Source organism: Tachypleus tridentatus, chromosome 13 (assembly GCF_004210375.1).
Source record: "Tachypleus tridentatus isolate NWPU-2018 chromosome 13, ASM421037v1, whole genome shotgun sequence".
NCBI lineage: Eukaryota > Metazoa > Arthropoda > Merostomata > Xiphosura > Limulidae > Tachypleus > Tachypleus tridentatus.
The window spans coordinates 263,339,213-263,357,121 of record NC_134837.1 but is presented as its reverse complement, the minus strand read 5'-3'; the positions used below and the strand labels follow the sequence as shown (position 1 = coordinate 263,357,121).

General features: G+C 36.9%; 1 protein-coding gene and 1 long non-coding RNA gene across 5 annotated transcripts in view; one reads left to right on the top strand and one right to left on the bottom strand.

Moving 5' to 3' along the window:
* Positions 1 to 17,909, top strand: part of LOC143239736 (uncharacterized) — a 570,827-nt gene that overhangs the window by 343,616 nt on the left and 209,302 nt on the right. The gene's annotated exons all lie outside the window — the stretch shown is intronic.
* Positions 1 to 17,909, bottom strand: part of LOC143236546 (FMRFamide-activated amiloride-sensitive sodium channel-like) — a 27,815-nt gene extending 9,906 nt beyond the window's left edge. The window contains exons 1-5 of the mRNA XM_076474850.1: positions 17,496 to 17,909; positions 14,925 to 15,072; positions 14,584 to 14,771; positions 7,004 to 7,113; positions 6,286 to 6,449 (exon numbers count right to left, since the gene is read on the bottom strand). Coding sequence (XP_076330965.1) covers positions 6,286 to 6,449; positions 7,004 to 7,113; positions 14,584 to 14,771; positions 14,925 to 15,072; positions 17,496 to 17,725 — 840 coding nt within the window. The 5' untranslated portion in view covers positions 17,726 to 17,909. The remainder of the gene's footprint in view (positions 1 to 6,285; positions 6,450 to 7,003; positions 7,114 to 14,583; positions 14,772 to 14,924; positions 15,073 to 17,495) is intronic.

Genomic DNA, 17,909 nt, shown 5'->3' with positions numbered 1-17,909 from the left:
CTTGTAATTACAATAGTACCGACTATTAATATTCTTCTAAGAATAGTAGCAGCTATCAATACTATTGTTATTTCAATAACGCCATCTATATATTATTAACATTCTTATTACAATAATGCCAGCTATTACCATTCTGGTTATTACAGTAGTACATGCTATTAACACTTTTTACAATAGTACCAGCTACCAACACTATTCTTATTGCAATAATACCAACTGTTAACATTTTTCTTCCAATAATGCCAGCTATAAACATTCTTGTTATTACAGTAGTACCAGCTGTTAATCTTCTTGTTACAACAGTACCAACTATTAAAAAGAAAAACAAAAATAACAAAATTGTTACATTATTTTTACAATAACTAATTGTAAATAGTATTTTTAGAATAAGAATATCTGTTACATCTCTTAATATAATAAGACAACCTATAAACACTATTCTTGTAATAAGGTTATCTATTGATATTATTATTACAGGAAGACTACCTATCAATACTATTGTCGCAATTAGACTACCTATTCACAATTATTGTTACAATAAGATTACCTATTGACACCATTGTTACAATAAACCTACCTTTTAACACTGTTGCTAAAATAATACTACTTATTAATGCTATTGTTACAGTAGAACTACCTATTCACACTATTGTTACAATAAGTCGACCTTTTAAAACTATTGTTACAACAATGCTACCTATTGACACTGTTACTACAGTACGACAACCTACCAACACTGTTCTCATAATAAGACTACCTACTAACACTGGTGTTAAAATAAGACAACCTACAGGAATTATTCTTACAATAAATCTAACTTTTAACACTATTATTGTTGTAAGAATACTACTTTTTGACACTGTTCTTACAATAAGTCTACCTACTGACACTATTGTTATAACAAGTCTACCTGTTCTCAAAACAATACTTTTTATTGACACTTGTTACAATAACACTACCTACTGACACTGCGGTTAAAATAAGACTACCTACTTACACTGTTGTCAAAATAAAACTACCTATTAATACTGTTGTTACAATAACTCTTCCTTTTAATACTATTATTACAACAACATAAATTATTAATACTGTTTTTTATAGTTTGTTTAGGCAACGTATTCATGATGAAACTTCGTAGAATGTACAACAAATACATGTTGTGGAGACACAAGTGTAGAGGACGATGTTTCGAAAGTGTTTTCATGAGAATACAAAAGGCGGAAGACTTTCCAAACGTCGTCCACTACACTTGTGTCACCGAACGGGCAGTTATTTATTGCCCATTCAACAAACTTTCAAATTAACACTTTTTGTCACAACAAGACAACCTACTGACACTGTTGTTAAAATAAGACTACCTGTTGGCACTATTCTTACAATAAGTCTACTTTTAATACTATTGTTACAACAATATTACTCACTAACACTTTTGTTGCAATAACACTACCTACTAACATTGTTGTTAAAATAAAAGTACCAACTGACACTGGTGTTAAAATAAGACAACCTATCGAGATTATTGTTACAATAAACCTACCTTTTAATAATATTGTTACAACAATGCTACCTATTGTAGCTGTTGTTACAATAAGACTACCTTTTAATACTATTCTTACAATACAACTACCTATTGACACTATTGTTACAATAAGACTGCCAACTGACACTGTTGTTACAACAATATTACTTATTTATATTGTTGTTACAATAAGACTACCTACTTACACTATTGTTAAAATAAGATTAAATATTGATACTATTGTTACAATAAGTCTACTTTTTAATACTATTGTTACAATCAGGGGCGTAGATTCTGGGGGGTGGAGGGTATACATCCCCCTTCATTTTAGGTAGGGGTATGATGCATACAATCATCCCCCCTACAGTTTAGTCTGTTGAATTGTTTTATTGCATCACAGGCCTACAAATTCTGTGTTTGTTCTTGTAATTCTTGTGTTCTAACCAATCGAATTACATAATTAGGCCTATATATGTAAATACGGCTCGTTTGGGTTGAGAAAATTTTTATACGTAGAGGGTTAGGCCTAGATATAGGCTTTTTCGGTAGCCGAAATGTACATCTTTAACATAGCCGGTCTATGTCTAGCCGGTTTTATTGTCGAACGCCTAACACTCTTTAGTTGCCGAAGTTGCTGACCATACTGTACGTTAAGTGTACAGTTAACGACAGGTTCGGGCCTCTCGGATCCAGACATGCCCTATATCACCCCCTCCGCTCCCTTTAGTTTGAGCCTCGATTTTACAACAGAGCTCATTAGACCTGTGTTTGTGGCCCTCATTATTCCATGAAATTTCAGATTATCACCGCCCTCGAATAAAGTGCTGGTGCTTTATGGTAAAAGAACAGTATATTCTCTTTTTCGAGAAACTTGCAATTACTTGTGTTGTTACTAGCACACATTATTGTCCCAGTGATATCCAGGCGGTCAGTCGGCTCGGTAGTCACTGTGAGGTTCGCCCGTTCGACTTAAATACATTGTAAAGTTCAGTCCCACTTCCATTCTGTTCTATCTTCGTTCGTTGTATCTTAGAGTTTTTCAATCAAGACTGTATTTTAGCCTGTTGAGTCATCTAAGAAACAGTTTCCAATTATGACAAGCAAGCGTCTCAAACTTTCCGATATTAGACAGTTCTTCAAGCCAATTACTAGTACTACAAGTGACAATGTAGATGCAGATAATCCAACAACCTCAAGCAAAGGAATAGAAACTTGCTATACACAGGAAATACCATGTTCATCAGAGGACGAGTCTGAAAATACTTGTGCAACTATTGCACATCATGAACCACCAGATAGTTGTGAAACAAGTTTGTGCAGTAATGAAAAATCTGACACACCACAGATACAGTGTGGAATTCCATATCATCCAGATGCACAACTAATACCACGACAGAAAGCAAAATCTCAAAATATCAACTTCCAGGGTAAGTGGTTTGATGAGTTCCCATGGCTACACTTCGACAATCAGACTCAAAAAGTCATATGCTTTCATTATGCCAAGGCAGAAAATAGATGCCTTTTTACAGGGAAATTGGAGAAGCCAGTGAATGTGTTCGAGATTCTATCCAGCGGGTACATGAACTTGGTGTCTTGCTTCAGAAGTCAAGCAAATACAAGGCAATATGTATTATGCCAAGGCAGAAAATAGATGCCTTTTTATAGGGAAATTGGAGAAGCCAGTGAATGTGTTCGAGATTCTATCCAGCGGGTACATGAACTTGGTGTCTTGCTTCAGAAGTCAAGCAAATACAAGGCAATATTTGAAAATATTGTATCGTCAGACAGACACAATGGTCCAGTTAAATACATCCGCCCACTGTGTCCAACACGCTGGTTGTGCCGCCTATCTCCAATTACATGTGCTAATGATTACTACAGTGGCATTGTTGATTCTTTGCCTGAATTATCAAATGAAAAATCAGATGCAGCAGTGAAAGTACGAGGTCTGCTGGACAGATTTGACAAAGGAAAGACAGTTTTAGGATTGTTGATGGCTCAGCATCCATTAGCTGCATTAGAGGAACTAAACCGTGCATTCCAAGCACAATCAGCGACAGTATCTGGCATAATTGAAGCATCTGCAATGACAGTTGAGCAGTTGCGGGTATTGCGAACAGAGTAAAATTACAACAAGATATTTGATGAAACTGATAATAAGGTAACTTCCCTAGATCTGGTGCTTATTGAACTACCACGAATTCGCAGACCCCCCCCCGGGCAGGATCACAGGTGATGGCTCAGCACACCATTCTGCAACAGCTAGAGATTACTACAGAAGCCAATATTATGAATTTGTGGACACCGTCATAGAACATCTGACCACTAGATTTAATGCAGACAACAATGACTTGAGGCAATATCTAGCACCTGAGAACATGATCACATCTGGCAAGATTGACAACTCGGTTATAATCTTATATCCAGAAATCTCTGCACAACGGCTCGAGTTTCAGTTGCCCATGTTCAAAGGAACAACAAAAACAGTATCTCTGAAAGATGCGAAGGATGCTTACTGCAAAAGGCATGAAACAAGACAGCAGATGTTTAGTGAAGTGTTTCTTCTCATGAAAACTTTGCTTGTATGTCCAGTAAGCAGCTGCGAATGTGAACGTAGCTTTTCTGCATTAAGACGGTTGAAGACGTGGTTAAGGTCAACTATGTCTCAGTGCCGCCTCAACCATGTGGCAGTTTGTCACACTCACAAAGATGAGGTCGACAAGATAAATATGGAAGAGCTTATGAAAGAATTCATAAACAGATCATCACAAAGGAGTTCTACGTTTGGGAACATGTAGACTAGAGGACTAAATGAATCTTACTTCAATGAAAAGATTGAATAATTATGTGCTACATTGTATTGATGTGTAATTTAATAATTCGCAAAGACATTTTAATTATTTTTATCAAACAACATGAACAGTTTTTCAGTAGATATAAACTTATCAAGGGTAATTACTAATTTTATTAATATTTAAAAACGTAATTCATGCAATGAAAGTTATTAGTAGCCTTGTCAAGTATAATGGTCATACTGTGCAGTGTGCAGGAACAAATTCATGTGGCAGTTAATTTATGACACATTTGTCTTTATCATATTAACATTTTGAAAACTGTTCACAACACCTCACTTATACAAACCTACATGGAAACCTTGAAGTATCGTGGTAACAAGATTACTCTGTGACTGCATGTTTACAGCTTTCAGGTTCACGTAATCAGAGATTACCAATTTGTAAATCGAACAGTCCACATAAGTGGTTGCAAAAATCATTCCCTCATCGGGTGTAAAAAATCTACGCCCCTGATTACAACTATACTACTTATTGGTACAGTTATTACAATAAAACTACCAACACTGTTGTTAAAATATGACTACCTATTCACATTATTGTTACAATAGTCTACATTTGAATACTGTTGTTACAATAAGACTACCTACAAATACTATTGTCACAATAACTTTACCTTTTAATACTATTATTACAACAACATAACGCATTAATACTGTTTTTTTATAGTTTGTTTAGGCAGCGTATTCATGATGAAACTTCGTAGAATGTACAGCAAATACATGTTGTGGAGACACAAGTGTAGAGGACGATGTTTCGAAAGTCTTCCGCCTTTTCTATTCCCCGTAAGACGCCCCCACAGCTGAAAGGGAGAGTATGTTTGGTGTGACGGAGATTTGAACTTGCGACCCTCAGATTACGAGTCAAGCTCCGGGCCCGGACAGAATGTAGATCGTCTGTTGTGTAGCTTTGTGCTAAACAGAAGTTTTCGTACTACTTACTAGTAATGATTACGAGTCGAGTGTCTTAACTACGTAGCCATGGTCAGCTAAGAAGGTTATGGTAAACAAGAGTCGATAAGCATGGGTAATAATTAAACGGAAAAGCTTTTTAGCCTACACTAGAGGGAGGAGGACCATTCAACATTACACACTTGCTACGTGGGCTACTTTAATCAAATAGTGTGATTGACTATCACGTTATAACGCTCTCACTGCTGAAAGGGCGAGCATAAAAAGTGATTATATTCGAACTCACAACTCGCAGGTTGCAAAGTGGTTGGCGCGAGGAGAGTGTTAGACAAAAAATATGTCTGCTCACCATTGAAGAAGAGGGACGCTGCAGGTCTCGACAACAGCGACTACCCTAAACTAAGTTATAACTGTTATGAGGGCCTTTACTCTTGGGCCAAATAACTAAGACGGCCGTGACATTTCAAACAATTAATTTTATTAGTTCTACGTAAAGTTGTTAACTGCCACATCTGATACTCTTGTTTTTGTTTTTTTTTTTCAAATTGACTCCCAGTACAAAGGCTCGTTCCAGTTCGCTTATTCTCAGGCCTAACTGGTTCAACGTTAATTCTGACGAACATAAGACCGGCGATTATCTAAATCACTTAATGGCTCGGCATGATCAGTTGGTTAAGGTACTCGACTCGTAATCGTAGGGTCACGGGTTCGAATCCCTATCACACCAAACATGTTCGCCCTCTCAGTCGTAGGGGTGTTATAATGTGACGATCAATATCACTGTTCGTTAGTAAAGGAGTAGCTTAAGAATTGGCGGTGGGTGGTGATGACTAGCTGCCTTCCCTCTAGTCTTACACTGGAATATTAGGGACGGCTAGCGCCAAATAGCCTTTGTGCAGCTTTGCGCGAAATTTAAAAAAATCACTTGATTGTTATATTTAAAGTATGAGGCTCAAAAATTTGTTTCTATAAAGTAACATGAAAGTACTACATGAGAGATTACCTGTTCAATCCCCATAGAAAGTGATGTGCCTTGTGCGATGTCTATACCATCATTCTCAATATCAGGCATGGCATGCGGAGAGTGTATTACAAGCCTCAATCGTAAGTCTTCTTCATCCATTGTACTTACCTCTATAGTTTGTACACCGAAGGTAAGATCTAGACCTATAATAACAAAATCACACTTTGCTTTATCATTCTTCCGTGAGTTATTGTAAAGGCACAACTTATGGTTTGAAGTTTCAACATGATAAATGTTACTGTTTTCAGTGTTACCAAAACTGAGTTCATGTGTATAATGCTCCATCATTTTTCATTGTAAATACCTCGATATAAATTCCTTCATTAGCTGCACAATACGAAGAAATGAAATAAAAAAACAGAGAAAACCATGTTTAAATTTCGACTTATATGGGGCTGAATTTAAATGCTTGAACAGTTTCGGTCTAACTTTCAATAATTGTTAGGTTTGGTTCAGAGACTTGATGATTCGTTGAAGTTATAGGAAAACAAAAATAGTAATAAATTATTAAACATTTTTTTCAGAAGTTAGTATTAAACTTATAATTATCAACGTATCTGTGAATATTTTTTTAATTTTGACAATAATTCATATTTCTACTTTAATATCCAAAGTTGACATCTGTTTACCAGATAAAGAAAAAAACATGTATTAGAACATAGCAGCCAAAATAAATAAGTAGAAAACTTCTACCCACCAGCCATAGCTCCTGTAGTTTGTATCAGAGAATCACGACCTTTCATTCCACGTTTAGGGTTAAAGGTAAAACAGTTTCCGTACAGAAAACTCCAAAACGTTGTGAAACTTCTGCCATTTATGATATACACACATATATATATATAGTTAGAAAACGTATTATTTTACATCAGTATAGATAAATATATCTTGAATTACAGAATAGGAATTACTGATAAATAAATGAACGAAAACTACACAACAGAAAAGTCACAGTTACCAAATATCTGGGACAAACAAAGTGATTAAACAGTATCAAACTTGAAATGAAGGCAGTGAATGAGTTCGAAATATTCTAGGCTTGACATGGCCAGGTGGTTAAGATACTCGACCCGTAATCCGAGGATCTAATTCCCGTCACACTAAACACGCTCGCTCTTTCAGCCGTGGGGCTTTATAATGTAACGATCAATCCCACTATTCGTTGGTAAAAGAGTAGCCCAAGAGTTGGCGGTGGGGGTGATGACTAGCTCCCTCCTCTCTTGTCTTACACTGCTAAATTAGGAACGACTAGCGCAGATAGTTCTCGTGTAGCTTTGCGTGAAATTCAAAACAAAGAAGCAAACAAAAACATATATTCTAATACTATAGTTATTGATGTTTTTAACACCATCTAACGGCCATTATAAGAAGCCAACTAATAAGAATTTCACAGAATATATTTGATTGTTTCTTTGTTTTGAATTTTCGCGCAAAGCTACAAGCGGGCGATCTGGGCTAGTCGTCCCTAATTTAGCAGTGTAAGACTAAATGGAAGGTAGCTAGTCATCACCACCCACCGTAAATTTTTGGGCTACTCTTTTAAAAACTAATATTGGGATTCACCGTCACATAATAACATCCCACGGCTAAAAGCTCAAACATGTTAAGGGGATTGGAGCCAACGACCCTCATATTACGAGTCGAGCACCCTCACCACCTGTCCATGTCAGGCCCGATATAATTGAATTATTGCTGTTTTTATATAGTACATCATTTATACATTAGAAGGCTTCGGTAGTTACAAAGAGGTCCATACAGTTGGTAATAAACGGTCACTTCACTTTGTCAAAATTGTTTAACTTATTTGTTTTCTCAAAATAAAAGTGTCGTATAATTTATACAGGATACCTATATTATTCAATTATCGAAGAGCATTTACCCAACTACCTCTTAATTTTCAAACTTATTTGTTTGATTTATAAGATATCCTATAATAGTTTTGTTCTCTTTAACGTGTTTTACACACCAAACAGACCGAAATTGCTACATAGCACGCCTGTAACTCATACTGTATACCATGCAAATATAGAAGCAAATCAATTACGTAACACATTGCGCATGTAAAAGATACGAATGTTTCATGGTAGGGGCTAAAGTGATAAAGACAAACAAATAAACCATGTGTATATGTAAAAACGGATGGTATGGTGGGAGAAAATTCTATGTAGATGAGCGAACAACGTTTCGACCTTCTACGGTAATCGTCAGGTGATCACGAAATAAACCAAGTAAAATCTCAAACAACGATTTAAATTAGTGATAGAGATATAAAAATACTAAAGTAATCTACAAAAAATTAATATTTTCTTTCATTAATTACAAAGTAAGTGAACGACTAAGAAAGAGTCTGGTGCTACTAAACTGTAGAGTAAAACCAAAAATAGCAAACTGGCAAATTTGATAAACTTGCTATTTCTACACTGCGTTGTCGTCATTAAGAAAATAAAGACCTGTGACAATGTGACAGCCTATACATTGAACCATCAGAGGAAACATTGAAACCCAAAGATCTGTGACAGCCTCAATAGATCATAGAACATTCAACCATCAGTGGAAACAATGAAACACGAAGATCTGTGACAGCCTATACAGATCATAGAACATTCAACCATCAGTTGAAACAATGAAACACGAAGATCTGTGACAGCCTATACAGATCATAGAACATTCAACCATCAGTGGAAACAATAAAACACAAAGATCTGTGACAGCCTTTACAGATCATAGAACATACAACCATCAGTGGAAACAATAAAACACAAAGATCTGTGACAGCCATTACAAATCATAGAACATTAAACCATCAGTGGAAACAATGAAACACAAAGATCTGTGACAGCCTATACAGATCATAAAACATTCAACCATCAGAGGAAACATTGAAACCCAAAGATCTGTGACAGCCTCAACAGATTATAGAACATTCAATCATCAGTGGAAAAAACGAAACACAAAGAACTGTGAGAACCTGTACAGATCATAGAACATTCAACCAGCAGTAGAAATAATAACATGCAAAGAACTAAGTCAGGTGTTGATGTAGTTTATTTAATATTATACAACACAACTTTTGGCAAGAGAGAAATATGAAGTCCAGTTTTCATTCGATTAACCGTTTGTCTCTTCAGTTAGAAATGTGTTTTTGAATTCTACCTTTCAGCAGTAGACCTGGACAAAGACTAGTTCAAAAATATGTCTGGGTGCCATCTTTATTTCCTACAGACGTTTTGCATAAAACTTTAGAAGGGTCACCTGAGTATAGTTGTCACTAGTATTAAGCTGAGAAAACTAGAGAGAAAATAGCTAGTTAGCAACAGCCATCGTCAACTCTTGGGCTACTTAGAAACTAGAGAAAACATAACTAGTCAGAAACAGCCACCGTCAACTCTTGCTCTACTTATATACTAGAGCAGGGGTGTGCAACAGACGGCCCGCGGGCCACAACCCGGCCCGCCAAGCCATTTAGTGTGGCCCTAGTTGTTGTAATCTAACCATGTGGCCTGATCTGTAATCCAACGCAAATGGAATATTTTTAAAAGCATCGATCCTACGGGATTCCCAGGCTTCGACTCGACAAACTTCTAAAATTATCTTTGCTAGAGAGGAGCAGGCCGAATTCGATTGGTCGGCCTCCTTAGGGCATGAATAGGTGACGTGCACTAGCACTATTGTCTACGACTCAACGTCATGTCCTGAACCTCGCCTTCGCCCGCTGGCTACAATTTTCCCAAACCTCTGCTATCCGTCATTCATTATTGGTGAAAGTTTTATTACCTTTTACAGTTACTACAAGAGATTGAAGGTAAATTGATTATTATTTAGCATATTGTTGTGACTTTACTGAATTTATTAAAATTTTTGCTTTCAGATGCATCTGATTCTATGTACAGTGTGACATCGTTATTCGCGGGGGTTACGTTCTTTACCCTCCCGCGAATAGCGAAAAACCGCGAATATTGGATGCAGTTTTAAAACGTATATGTATGCGATTATATACTATATGAAATGCTTCCCAAACACTAATGATACTTATACTCATTGATGCAGTAATAATGTAGCAATATTGCATACTGTTATGTATTTCACTAAATTGTACCGTGCGTTACCGGGCTGTGCTTTGCCGTTTGCGTTGTTGGGGAAGCTGAGGCAGTCAGCCAATAGCAGTACAATCGTGTTTGGTGAAGACGACAATTGATAAAAACGGCTTGATTGAGTAAATACAACAGAAATCTCCTCGAAAAGCCCTTTCAGTCTCTGTGACCTACAAAAACGCAGTTCGCGCATAACCCGCGAATGGCGAACCGCGAATAGGCGAGGTCACACTGTATTTTGCTATTCTCAATTAATTTAAGTACCGGAAGGCTATGATCGGGATGCCAATTTAGAAACATGTGTTTCTGTCCATAAGAGGTTCCATGTGTAAATAAATTCTATGTTTTTTTCTACTTTGCTATTTTCGTGAGAATAATTTTTGTTTTGATTTCAGGGCTAGTAAAATGTCAGCAGTTAAGAAACGAAAAATTGATGATGAGGGAAGGTTATTCAACAGTGAATGGTGCACAAAATATCTTGTTGTCCCACATAATCAAGGTGTTGTCTGCCTCGTCTGTCAAACTACAATTGCAGTCATGAAAGAGTACAATATTAAGCGACATTACGCAACTAAGCACTCCTCCCAGTTTGATGAAATTGTTGGTCAGGCACGAAGGGACAAAATTGAACATTTAAAACATCCATTGAAAAGCAACAAGGTGTTTTACCACTTTCAAGAAAAATTCAGAACTGGTGACAAAACTGAGTTTTAAGCTTTGTGAATGTATGGCAGAAAAGGGAAAGCCTTTCAGTGATGGAGAATTTATTAAAAATTGTTTAACAATATTCACAGAATATGCATGTCCAGAGAAAAAATATTTGGTGGAGCAAACTAGCCTTTCCCGCTTTACTGTCTCACGCAGGACAAGAGATCTTTCAGAGGACATCAAAGAAACTTTGAAAGAGAGATTGAATTCGTGTGAAGCTTTCAGTCTGGCTTTGGATGAAAGCACTGATATCAATGACACATCCCAACTTGTCATTTTCATCAGAGCTGTTACTGCAGGCTTTGATGTTTTCGAAGAGTTTTAGATATGGCAAGCCTTTCCTCCACAACCACAGGACAGGATATTTGTGAACAAGTGCTTAAGGTTGTAGAAAAGTTTGAACTGAATCCTTATAAATTATGTGGTGTTACAACAGATGGTGCTCCTTCCATGACAGGTAGGACAAATGGATTCACCAAGAAATTTCTAACTGCAATTGGAGCACAAGACGTAGTTGTAAGCCATTGCATTATTCACCAAAGAGCTTGTGCACCAAAGTTCTGGATTTTGCAGAAGTCATGAAAAATGTCGTCCAATGCGTAAATTATATTCGAACACGAGGATTAAATCATCGACAATTTAAAACTTTTTAGATGAGCTGGACAGTGAGTATTCAGATGTTTTGTACTTCTCTGCTGTACGTTGGCTTAGTAGAGCTGCTACTTTGAAGAGATTCTGGAATCTGCAAGAGGAGATTAAGTTCTTCATGGAGAGCAAACGTCAGAATGTGGACTTCTTGAGCAATGAGAACTGGCTGAATGACTTAGCATTCCTCACAGACATTACACAGCATCTGTCTGATTTAAACTTAAAACTACAAGGGAAAAGTCAACTTGTGAATAAGTTGTTTGAGCATATTTGTGCTTTTGAGAAGAAATTGGAACTTTTCCAGGTTCAGTTGAGAAGAGCCATATTGACCCATTTTACATGTCTTGCAACCAGGAAACTGGAATTTCCTAATCTGGATTGCACCAAATATGGAACCAGTGTACAAAAGCTGCGTGATGAGTTTGCAAACAGATTTCCAGATTTCAGACAAACTGAAATTAGATTGAAATTGTTCGCTCAACCTTTTGATTTGGCAGTGGAAGACAGTCCTGATGATTGCCAAATGGAACTCATTGAACTGCAGGCTGACATGGACACTAAAAGGAAATTCTCTGAAAACAGTTTGCTAGACTTTTACAAACTCTGTGTACGTGAAAAGTTTCCCAATTTGTCCCGTCATGCACAAAGAATTGCCTCCCTTTTTGGTAGCACCTACTGCTGTGAGCAATTTTTCTCCAAAATGAAGCTCATCAAAACCAAATGTAGAAGTCAGCTGACTGATGAACATTTGACCAGTCAGTTAAGAGTGGCAACCACTTCTGTCAAAGCTGATATTGACAAGCTCTGCAAGGACTCTAAATTTCAAGTGTCGCACTAAAATGATCACTCATGCAAAAATATAAAATATTATTGCTTGCATTTTGAGAATTTTTTTTAATTTATTGTGCATGTACACGAATAAGCTTGTTTTTTAAGTGGCCCCGCTTGATTGATGAAGTTGGTTATATGGCCCACCGACGAAAAATGTTGCACACCCATGTACTAGAGAGAATATAGCTAATCAAAAACAGCCATCTTCAACTATTGAACTACTTAGAAACTAGAGAGGAAACAGCTAGTCAAAAACAGCCATCTTCAACTCTTGAACTACTTAGAAACTAGAGAGGAGACAGCTAGTCAACAACAGCCATCTTGAACTCTTGGACAACCTAGAAACTAGAGAGGAGACAGCTAGTCAACAACAGCCATCTTCAATTTTTGGACTACTAAGAAACTACAGAGAATACAGCTATTCAACAATGGCTATCGTCAACTCTTGGGCAACTAAAAGATAGAGAGAAAACAGCTAGTTTGTTTGTTTGTTTTGAATTTCGCGTAAAGCTAAACAACGGCTATCTCCGCTAGCTGTCTTTAATTTCGTAGTGTAAGAGCAGAGGAAAGGCAACCAGTCATCACCACCCACCACGAACTCTTGGACTACTCTTTTACAAACGAATAGTGGGATTGACCGTAACATTATAACGCCTCCAAGACTGAAAATGCAAGCATGTTTGGTACAACGGGGATTCGAACCCGCGACACTCAGATTACGAAGGCCCGCTCGTCAACAACAGCTATCGTTACCTCTTGGGCTACTCTTGTTCGACTTAACAATAAGGTTCGGCTGTTCTCCTTACATCAGCAAGTGTGATGTATGATTGTTTGTTTGTTGTTGTCTTGAGCGGCACGTTTTCACCGTCCGTCATGCTAACCACTGAGACACGTTCGGACCCATGTTAACCACTGAGCCATACTCTGACCCGTGTTAAGAACGTGATCGGACCTGAGTTGACCACTGAGCCACGTGTAAACAGAATAATAAGCTGTACATTGCACTTCCTTCTTACCAATATTTAAAATTTTCACAATGACAAAATATATAGATACATTAAGTACTCTCAAAATTTCATGTGTATTTATCAGCTATAACTTATTCTTCGATGTTAAAGATAAAGTTGTCTCAGGTTTGTTCAATAAACAACCATCAAGTATATTTAAATATGTATTACATACACTTTCCTCACCCAACAACATAAAGTAAAGAGAACACACTGCATGGATAAAAGAGATAGTGTGTGATGACGGGTTCTGATCCCGAAACCGAAAATCAACTTCTCTGCATTATTATTGACTCCCATTCCAAATTTTCTTTAGTAAATAATAGTCAAAGAGTTGGCAGTTGGTCGTTTTGACTCGCTTCCTTTCTTCTTTTCAATCACTTCTTTATTAGGGACAGTAAGAGTTTGGGTAACTTTGTGCAACATTCGTGGAGGTAACTATTTTTATATGCAGCAATCTGTGTGAAGAACCGGTTCACTTAGTTACATTCAATTCTGTGGCGGAAAAGGGGTTATTGTTTTATAATCCAGATTTGGAATTAAATTATTAATCCGGCTAACAATCCAGATTTGGAGTTATATTATTAATCCGGCTAACGATTTGTTTGTTTGTTTTTGAATTTCACTCAAACCTACACTAGGGATATCTGCTTATTTAGCAGTGCAAGACTAGAGGAAAGGTACCTAGTCATCACCACCAACGTTCGGGCTACTCTTTTACCAACGAATAGTGGGATTGACCGTAACTTATAACGCCATCACGGTTGAAAGGGCTAGCATATTTAGAGTGATGGGGATTCGAACCCGCGACTCTCGGATTACGAGTCGAGTGGCAATTTCACCTCGCCATGACGAGCCTGGCCGGGCCCCGGCTAACGATTGAATCATTTATTACACTTATGACTCCAAAGCGCTGAAAAATCTAGAAGGTAAACTTTTCAGTGAGGTTAAGGTAAATACAAGAAACCAAACTTGGGTAATAAAATTCTACTTACGTGCTATAACAGTCAGAGACTTCGTATGAACATTTCGCAAGAATTTCATGAAGACTTGTGCTGATTTCCATTCGTTGGTTCTCGGTCAGTGATAGGTAAGCATCTACCTTGTTAACAATGTCCTGGTTCTTCTGGACTGTTGTATTGTCGTCGTTGTTTCGGGGGCACGTGATGAACAAGGAGCGGGGCTGACCAAACAACCACATATATACATTGTCTATGATGTTCAATATTCGCCACTCTATCTATAATATGACAGAAACTTGGTTGTGCCTTTCGTCGTAATTGTACATTTTTAAGTTGTTTAATTCAATAATCCCAATCAAAAATGTGTAGCTTACCGAAACAAATCCTTGATAATATGAGTTAGTGTAGTGCAAGTTGTTCAAGTCAAAATCATCAAGTATGGTATCACAGGCTCTCCACAGTGACTTATCTCTCACACCATCTTCAGAGTAGCACAGATTTCGTATTTTGTTTTTGTTTATTCTAACCCAAAAACAAGAAACAATCACTGTATGGACATCTTTTACTAGAGTATATATGTATACATATATATATTAAAATAACGTATGTTATAGTTAGAATAAGAAACAACCCTAATAAGAATACTGTGTTATACATACATGTGTGTATATAGAAGATGGACAAAACCAAGTGGTTTATATTATTACGAGTTTCACTTTTACTTTAAATTATTGCAGATAAACTTGTTTGATCATTCTGTTGGCTAATTGTAATAAGAAGACATAAGAAACTACAGCAGGTGCACCACACATTTCATGATAAAATGTACCTAAATTCAAGAAGTGTTCAGGTGTTAAAATTATGATTTGAGATCATATTTGAACAGATCTTGTCGAGTGCGTTCTAAAAACATACAGTCTTTCATATTTTTATGTTATCTGGTAAAAGGTATAACACATTAACAACATATTCAAAACTGCTGTCGGAATATATGTATACAGACGTCAGCATATTCGCTTTTCATATGATTCACAGAGTCTGAACGCTTCTAACACTAAAATATGGATTTAGGTACTCGTGGTGAGCAGAGCATAGATAGCCCGTTGTGCAGTTTGTGCTTAAGTTCAAAGAAACAAAACCATACCACGTACTAATAAAATTAAAAGAAAAAAAGCGACTCAGTGAATCTCTTCACTGAACATATTCTTCCTTTGTGTTAATTCAATTCTACTTTTTGGTTGGTAACTTGCAGCCCAAGTGATGGCGATATGTAATTTCCTAATGTCCATATTAAGGGATGGCGGGCGTACAAAACTATCACTACATCTTCCAAACTGTTGTATTTACACACTATTTTATATTGATAATCGGCCGCTTTTGTCACCATTAGTTTTACCCACGTGACTTAACGTTGCTTTATTAATTCAGTTTATCGATATTTCATCTTTTTATAAGGTTTATCTTTACCGATTACTTCCGGCTAACTGCTCTGTACATGATCATGGGATTGACAAAGATAAAACTGTTACGTTACACATACCATAGATTAAATTTAATTTTTTACTTCTTACTTGATTATTCTAATTACACTGTTAATATGATTTGCTATTTATTTTACGATTTGGTATTTACTTCATATAATTTGTTATTTATCATTACTTTACAAACATTGACTTCTTTACTGGAACTTTGGGAACCACCCTTCTAGCAACACGTCTCGCACCAATTTCTTTGTTTATTTGAATTTCGCGCAAAGCTACACGAGGGCTATCTGCGTTAACCTTTTCTAATATAGCAGTTAGACATCACCAACTACCGCCAACTTTTGGGTTACTCTTTTACCAACGAATAGTGGGATTGACCGTACATTATTACACTCCCATGGCTGAAAAGGCGAGTACGTTTGGTGTAACAAGGATTCGAACCTGCGACTCTAATATTGCGAGTCAGGCGCCTCTAAAGACCTTGCCATGCCAGACCTGCACTAATTTATCTCAGATATTTAGATACTCTAAAGCCACGTAGCTGTAATTGCTTCATTAATCACTGGAGGTTAAGCAGGATTGTGTACAGTTTTGGTTGTGTTGGGATTTAATGAAGCTAACATCTGGTTTTATATTTTCAGGAATGTAAAGCACACAATATTATTTTCTTACTGTTACTTTTATTAACAGTATTGCTTATGAAATTCAGTATATATATATATATATATATGGCCCGGCGTGGCCAAGCGCGTTAAGGCATGCGACTCATAATCTGAGAGTCGCGGGTTCGCATCCGCGACGCGCCAAACATGCTCGTCCTCCCAGCCGTGGGGGCGTTATAATGTTACGGTCAATCCCACTATTCGTTGGTGAAAGAATAGCCCAAGAGTTGGCGGTGGGTTGTGATGATTAGCTGCCTCCCTCTACTCTTACACTGCTAAATTAGGGACGGCTAGCACAAATAGCCCTCGAGTAGCTTTGTGCGAAATTCCAAAACAAACAAACATATATATATATACATTTATTATATTTATCACAGTAATTTATCATATTATTTTGCGTTATTAGGTTAATATATATGTATTCATGCATATATGGAGTTAGTACTAACATAAATCTCCTAAGCCGTCTGAGCCATCTGAGATATTAATGGGATTACATCCGAAAACACCTCGAATAATAATCTTGATCGGACTATTAAATTAATGTGTTCATTTAGATCAAGAAGTATGTTTTCATTACAGTGTTAATATTTAAATCTGATCTGCTTCCATCAGAAGTAAATAGTGCCAACTATAAATGTCATTTTCAATAAACAATAGCTGTTAGAATAAACACTGCTTAATCGTAACTTGTATAAAACAAAGAATCGTCTCAGAAATAACATGTAGCAGACAAGTGTATGAGAAACACTGTTATTAGTCCTGTGTCACATACACACAATAAATAAACCAAACTTACCTATGTCTGTTACATATCGTTACCCCTGGAAACAACATAATTCCACTGTTGTTTACTTTAACATTCAGGACCACAGGATAAGAAAAGTACTCCTGTAGGAAAGCTCCATAGTAGTAAACACAGCACGACAAAGAAGCCAGACTCGTTACTACCAAAAGTAATCGTTGGGCAAAGAGCCCATGACTATCAAACTGTTTGTCCTCTTTTGTAGTCTGGTTCTTCTCAACCATGATAACTTCTTGATCTGAAACTAAGAACACTTCTTTACAAACGATCTCTAAACACTGTTATATATAAGCTTCAATTCCACAGGAAAACTGGTCTCGTTCTGGACTTCCCATGATGCTTTGCACAAAACCGTAATGAGACTGAACTAAAAGCTGAGAAGTTTTTCGAGTTATTAAATGGACAAAC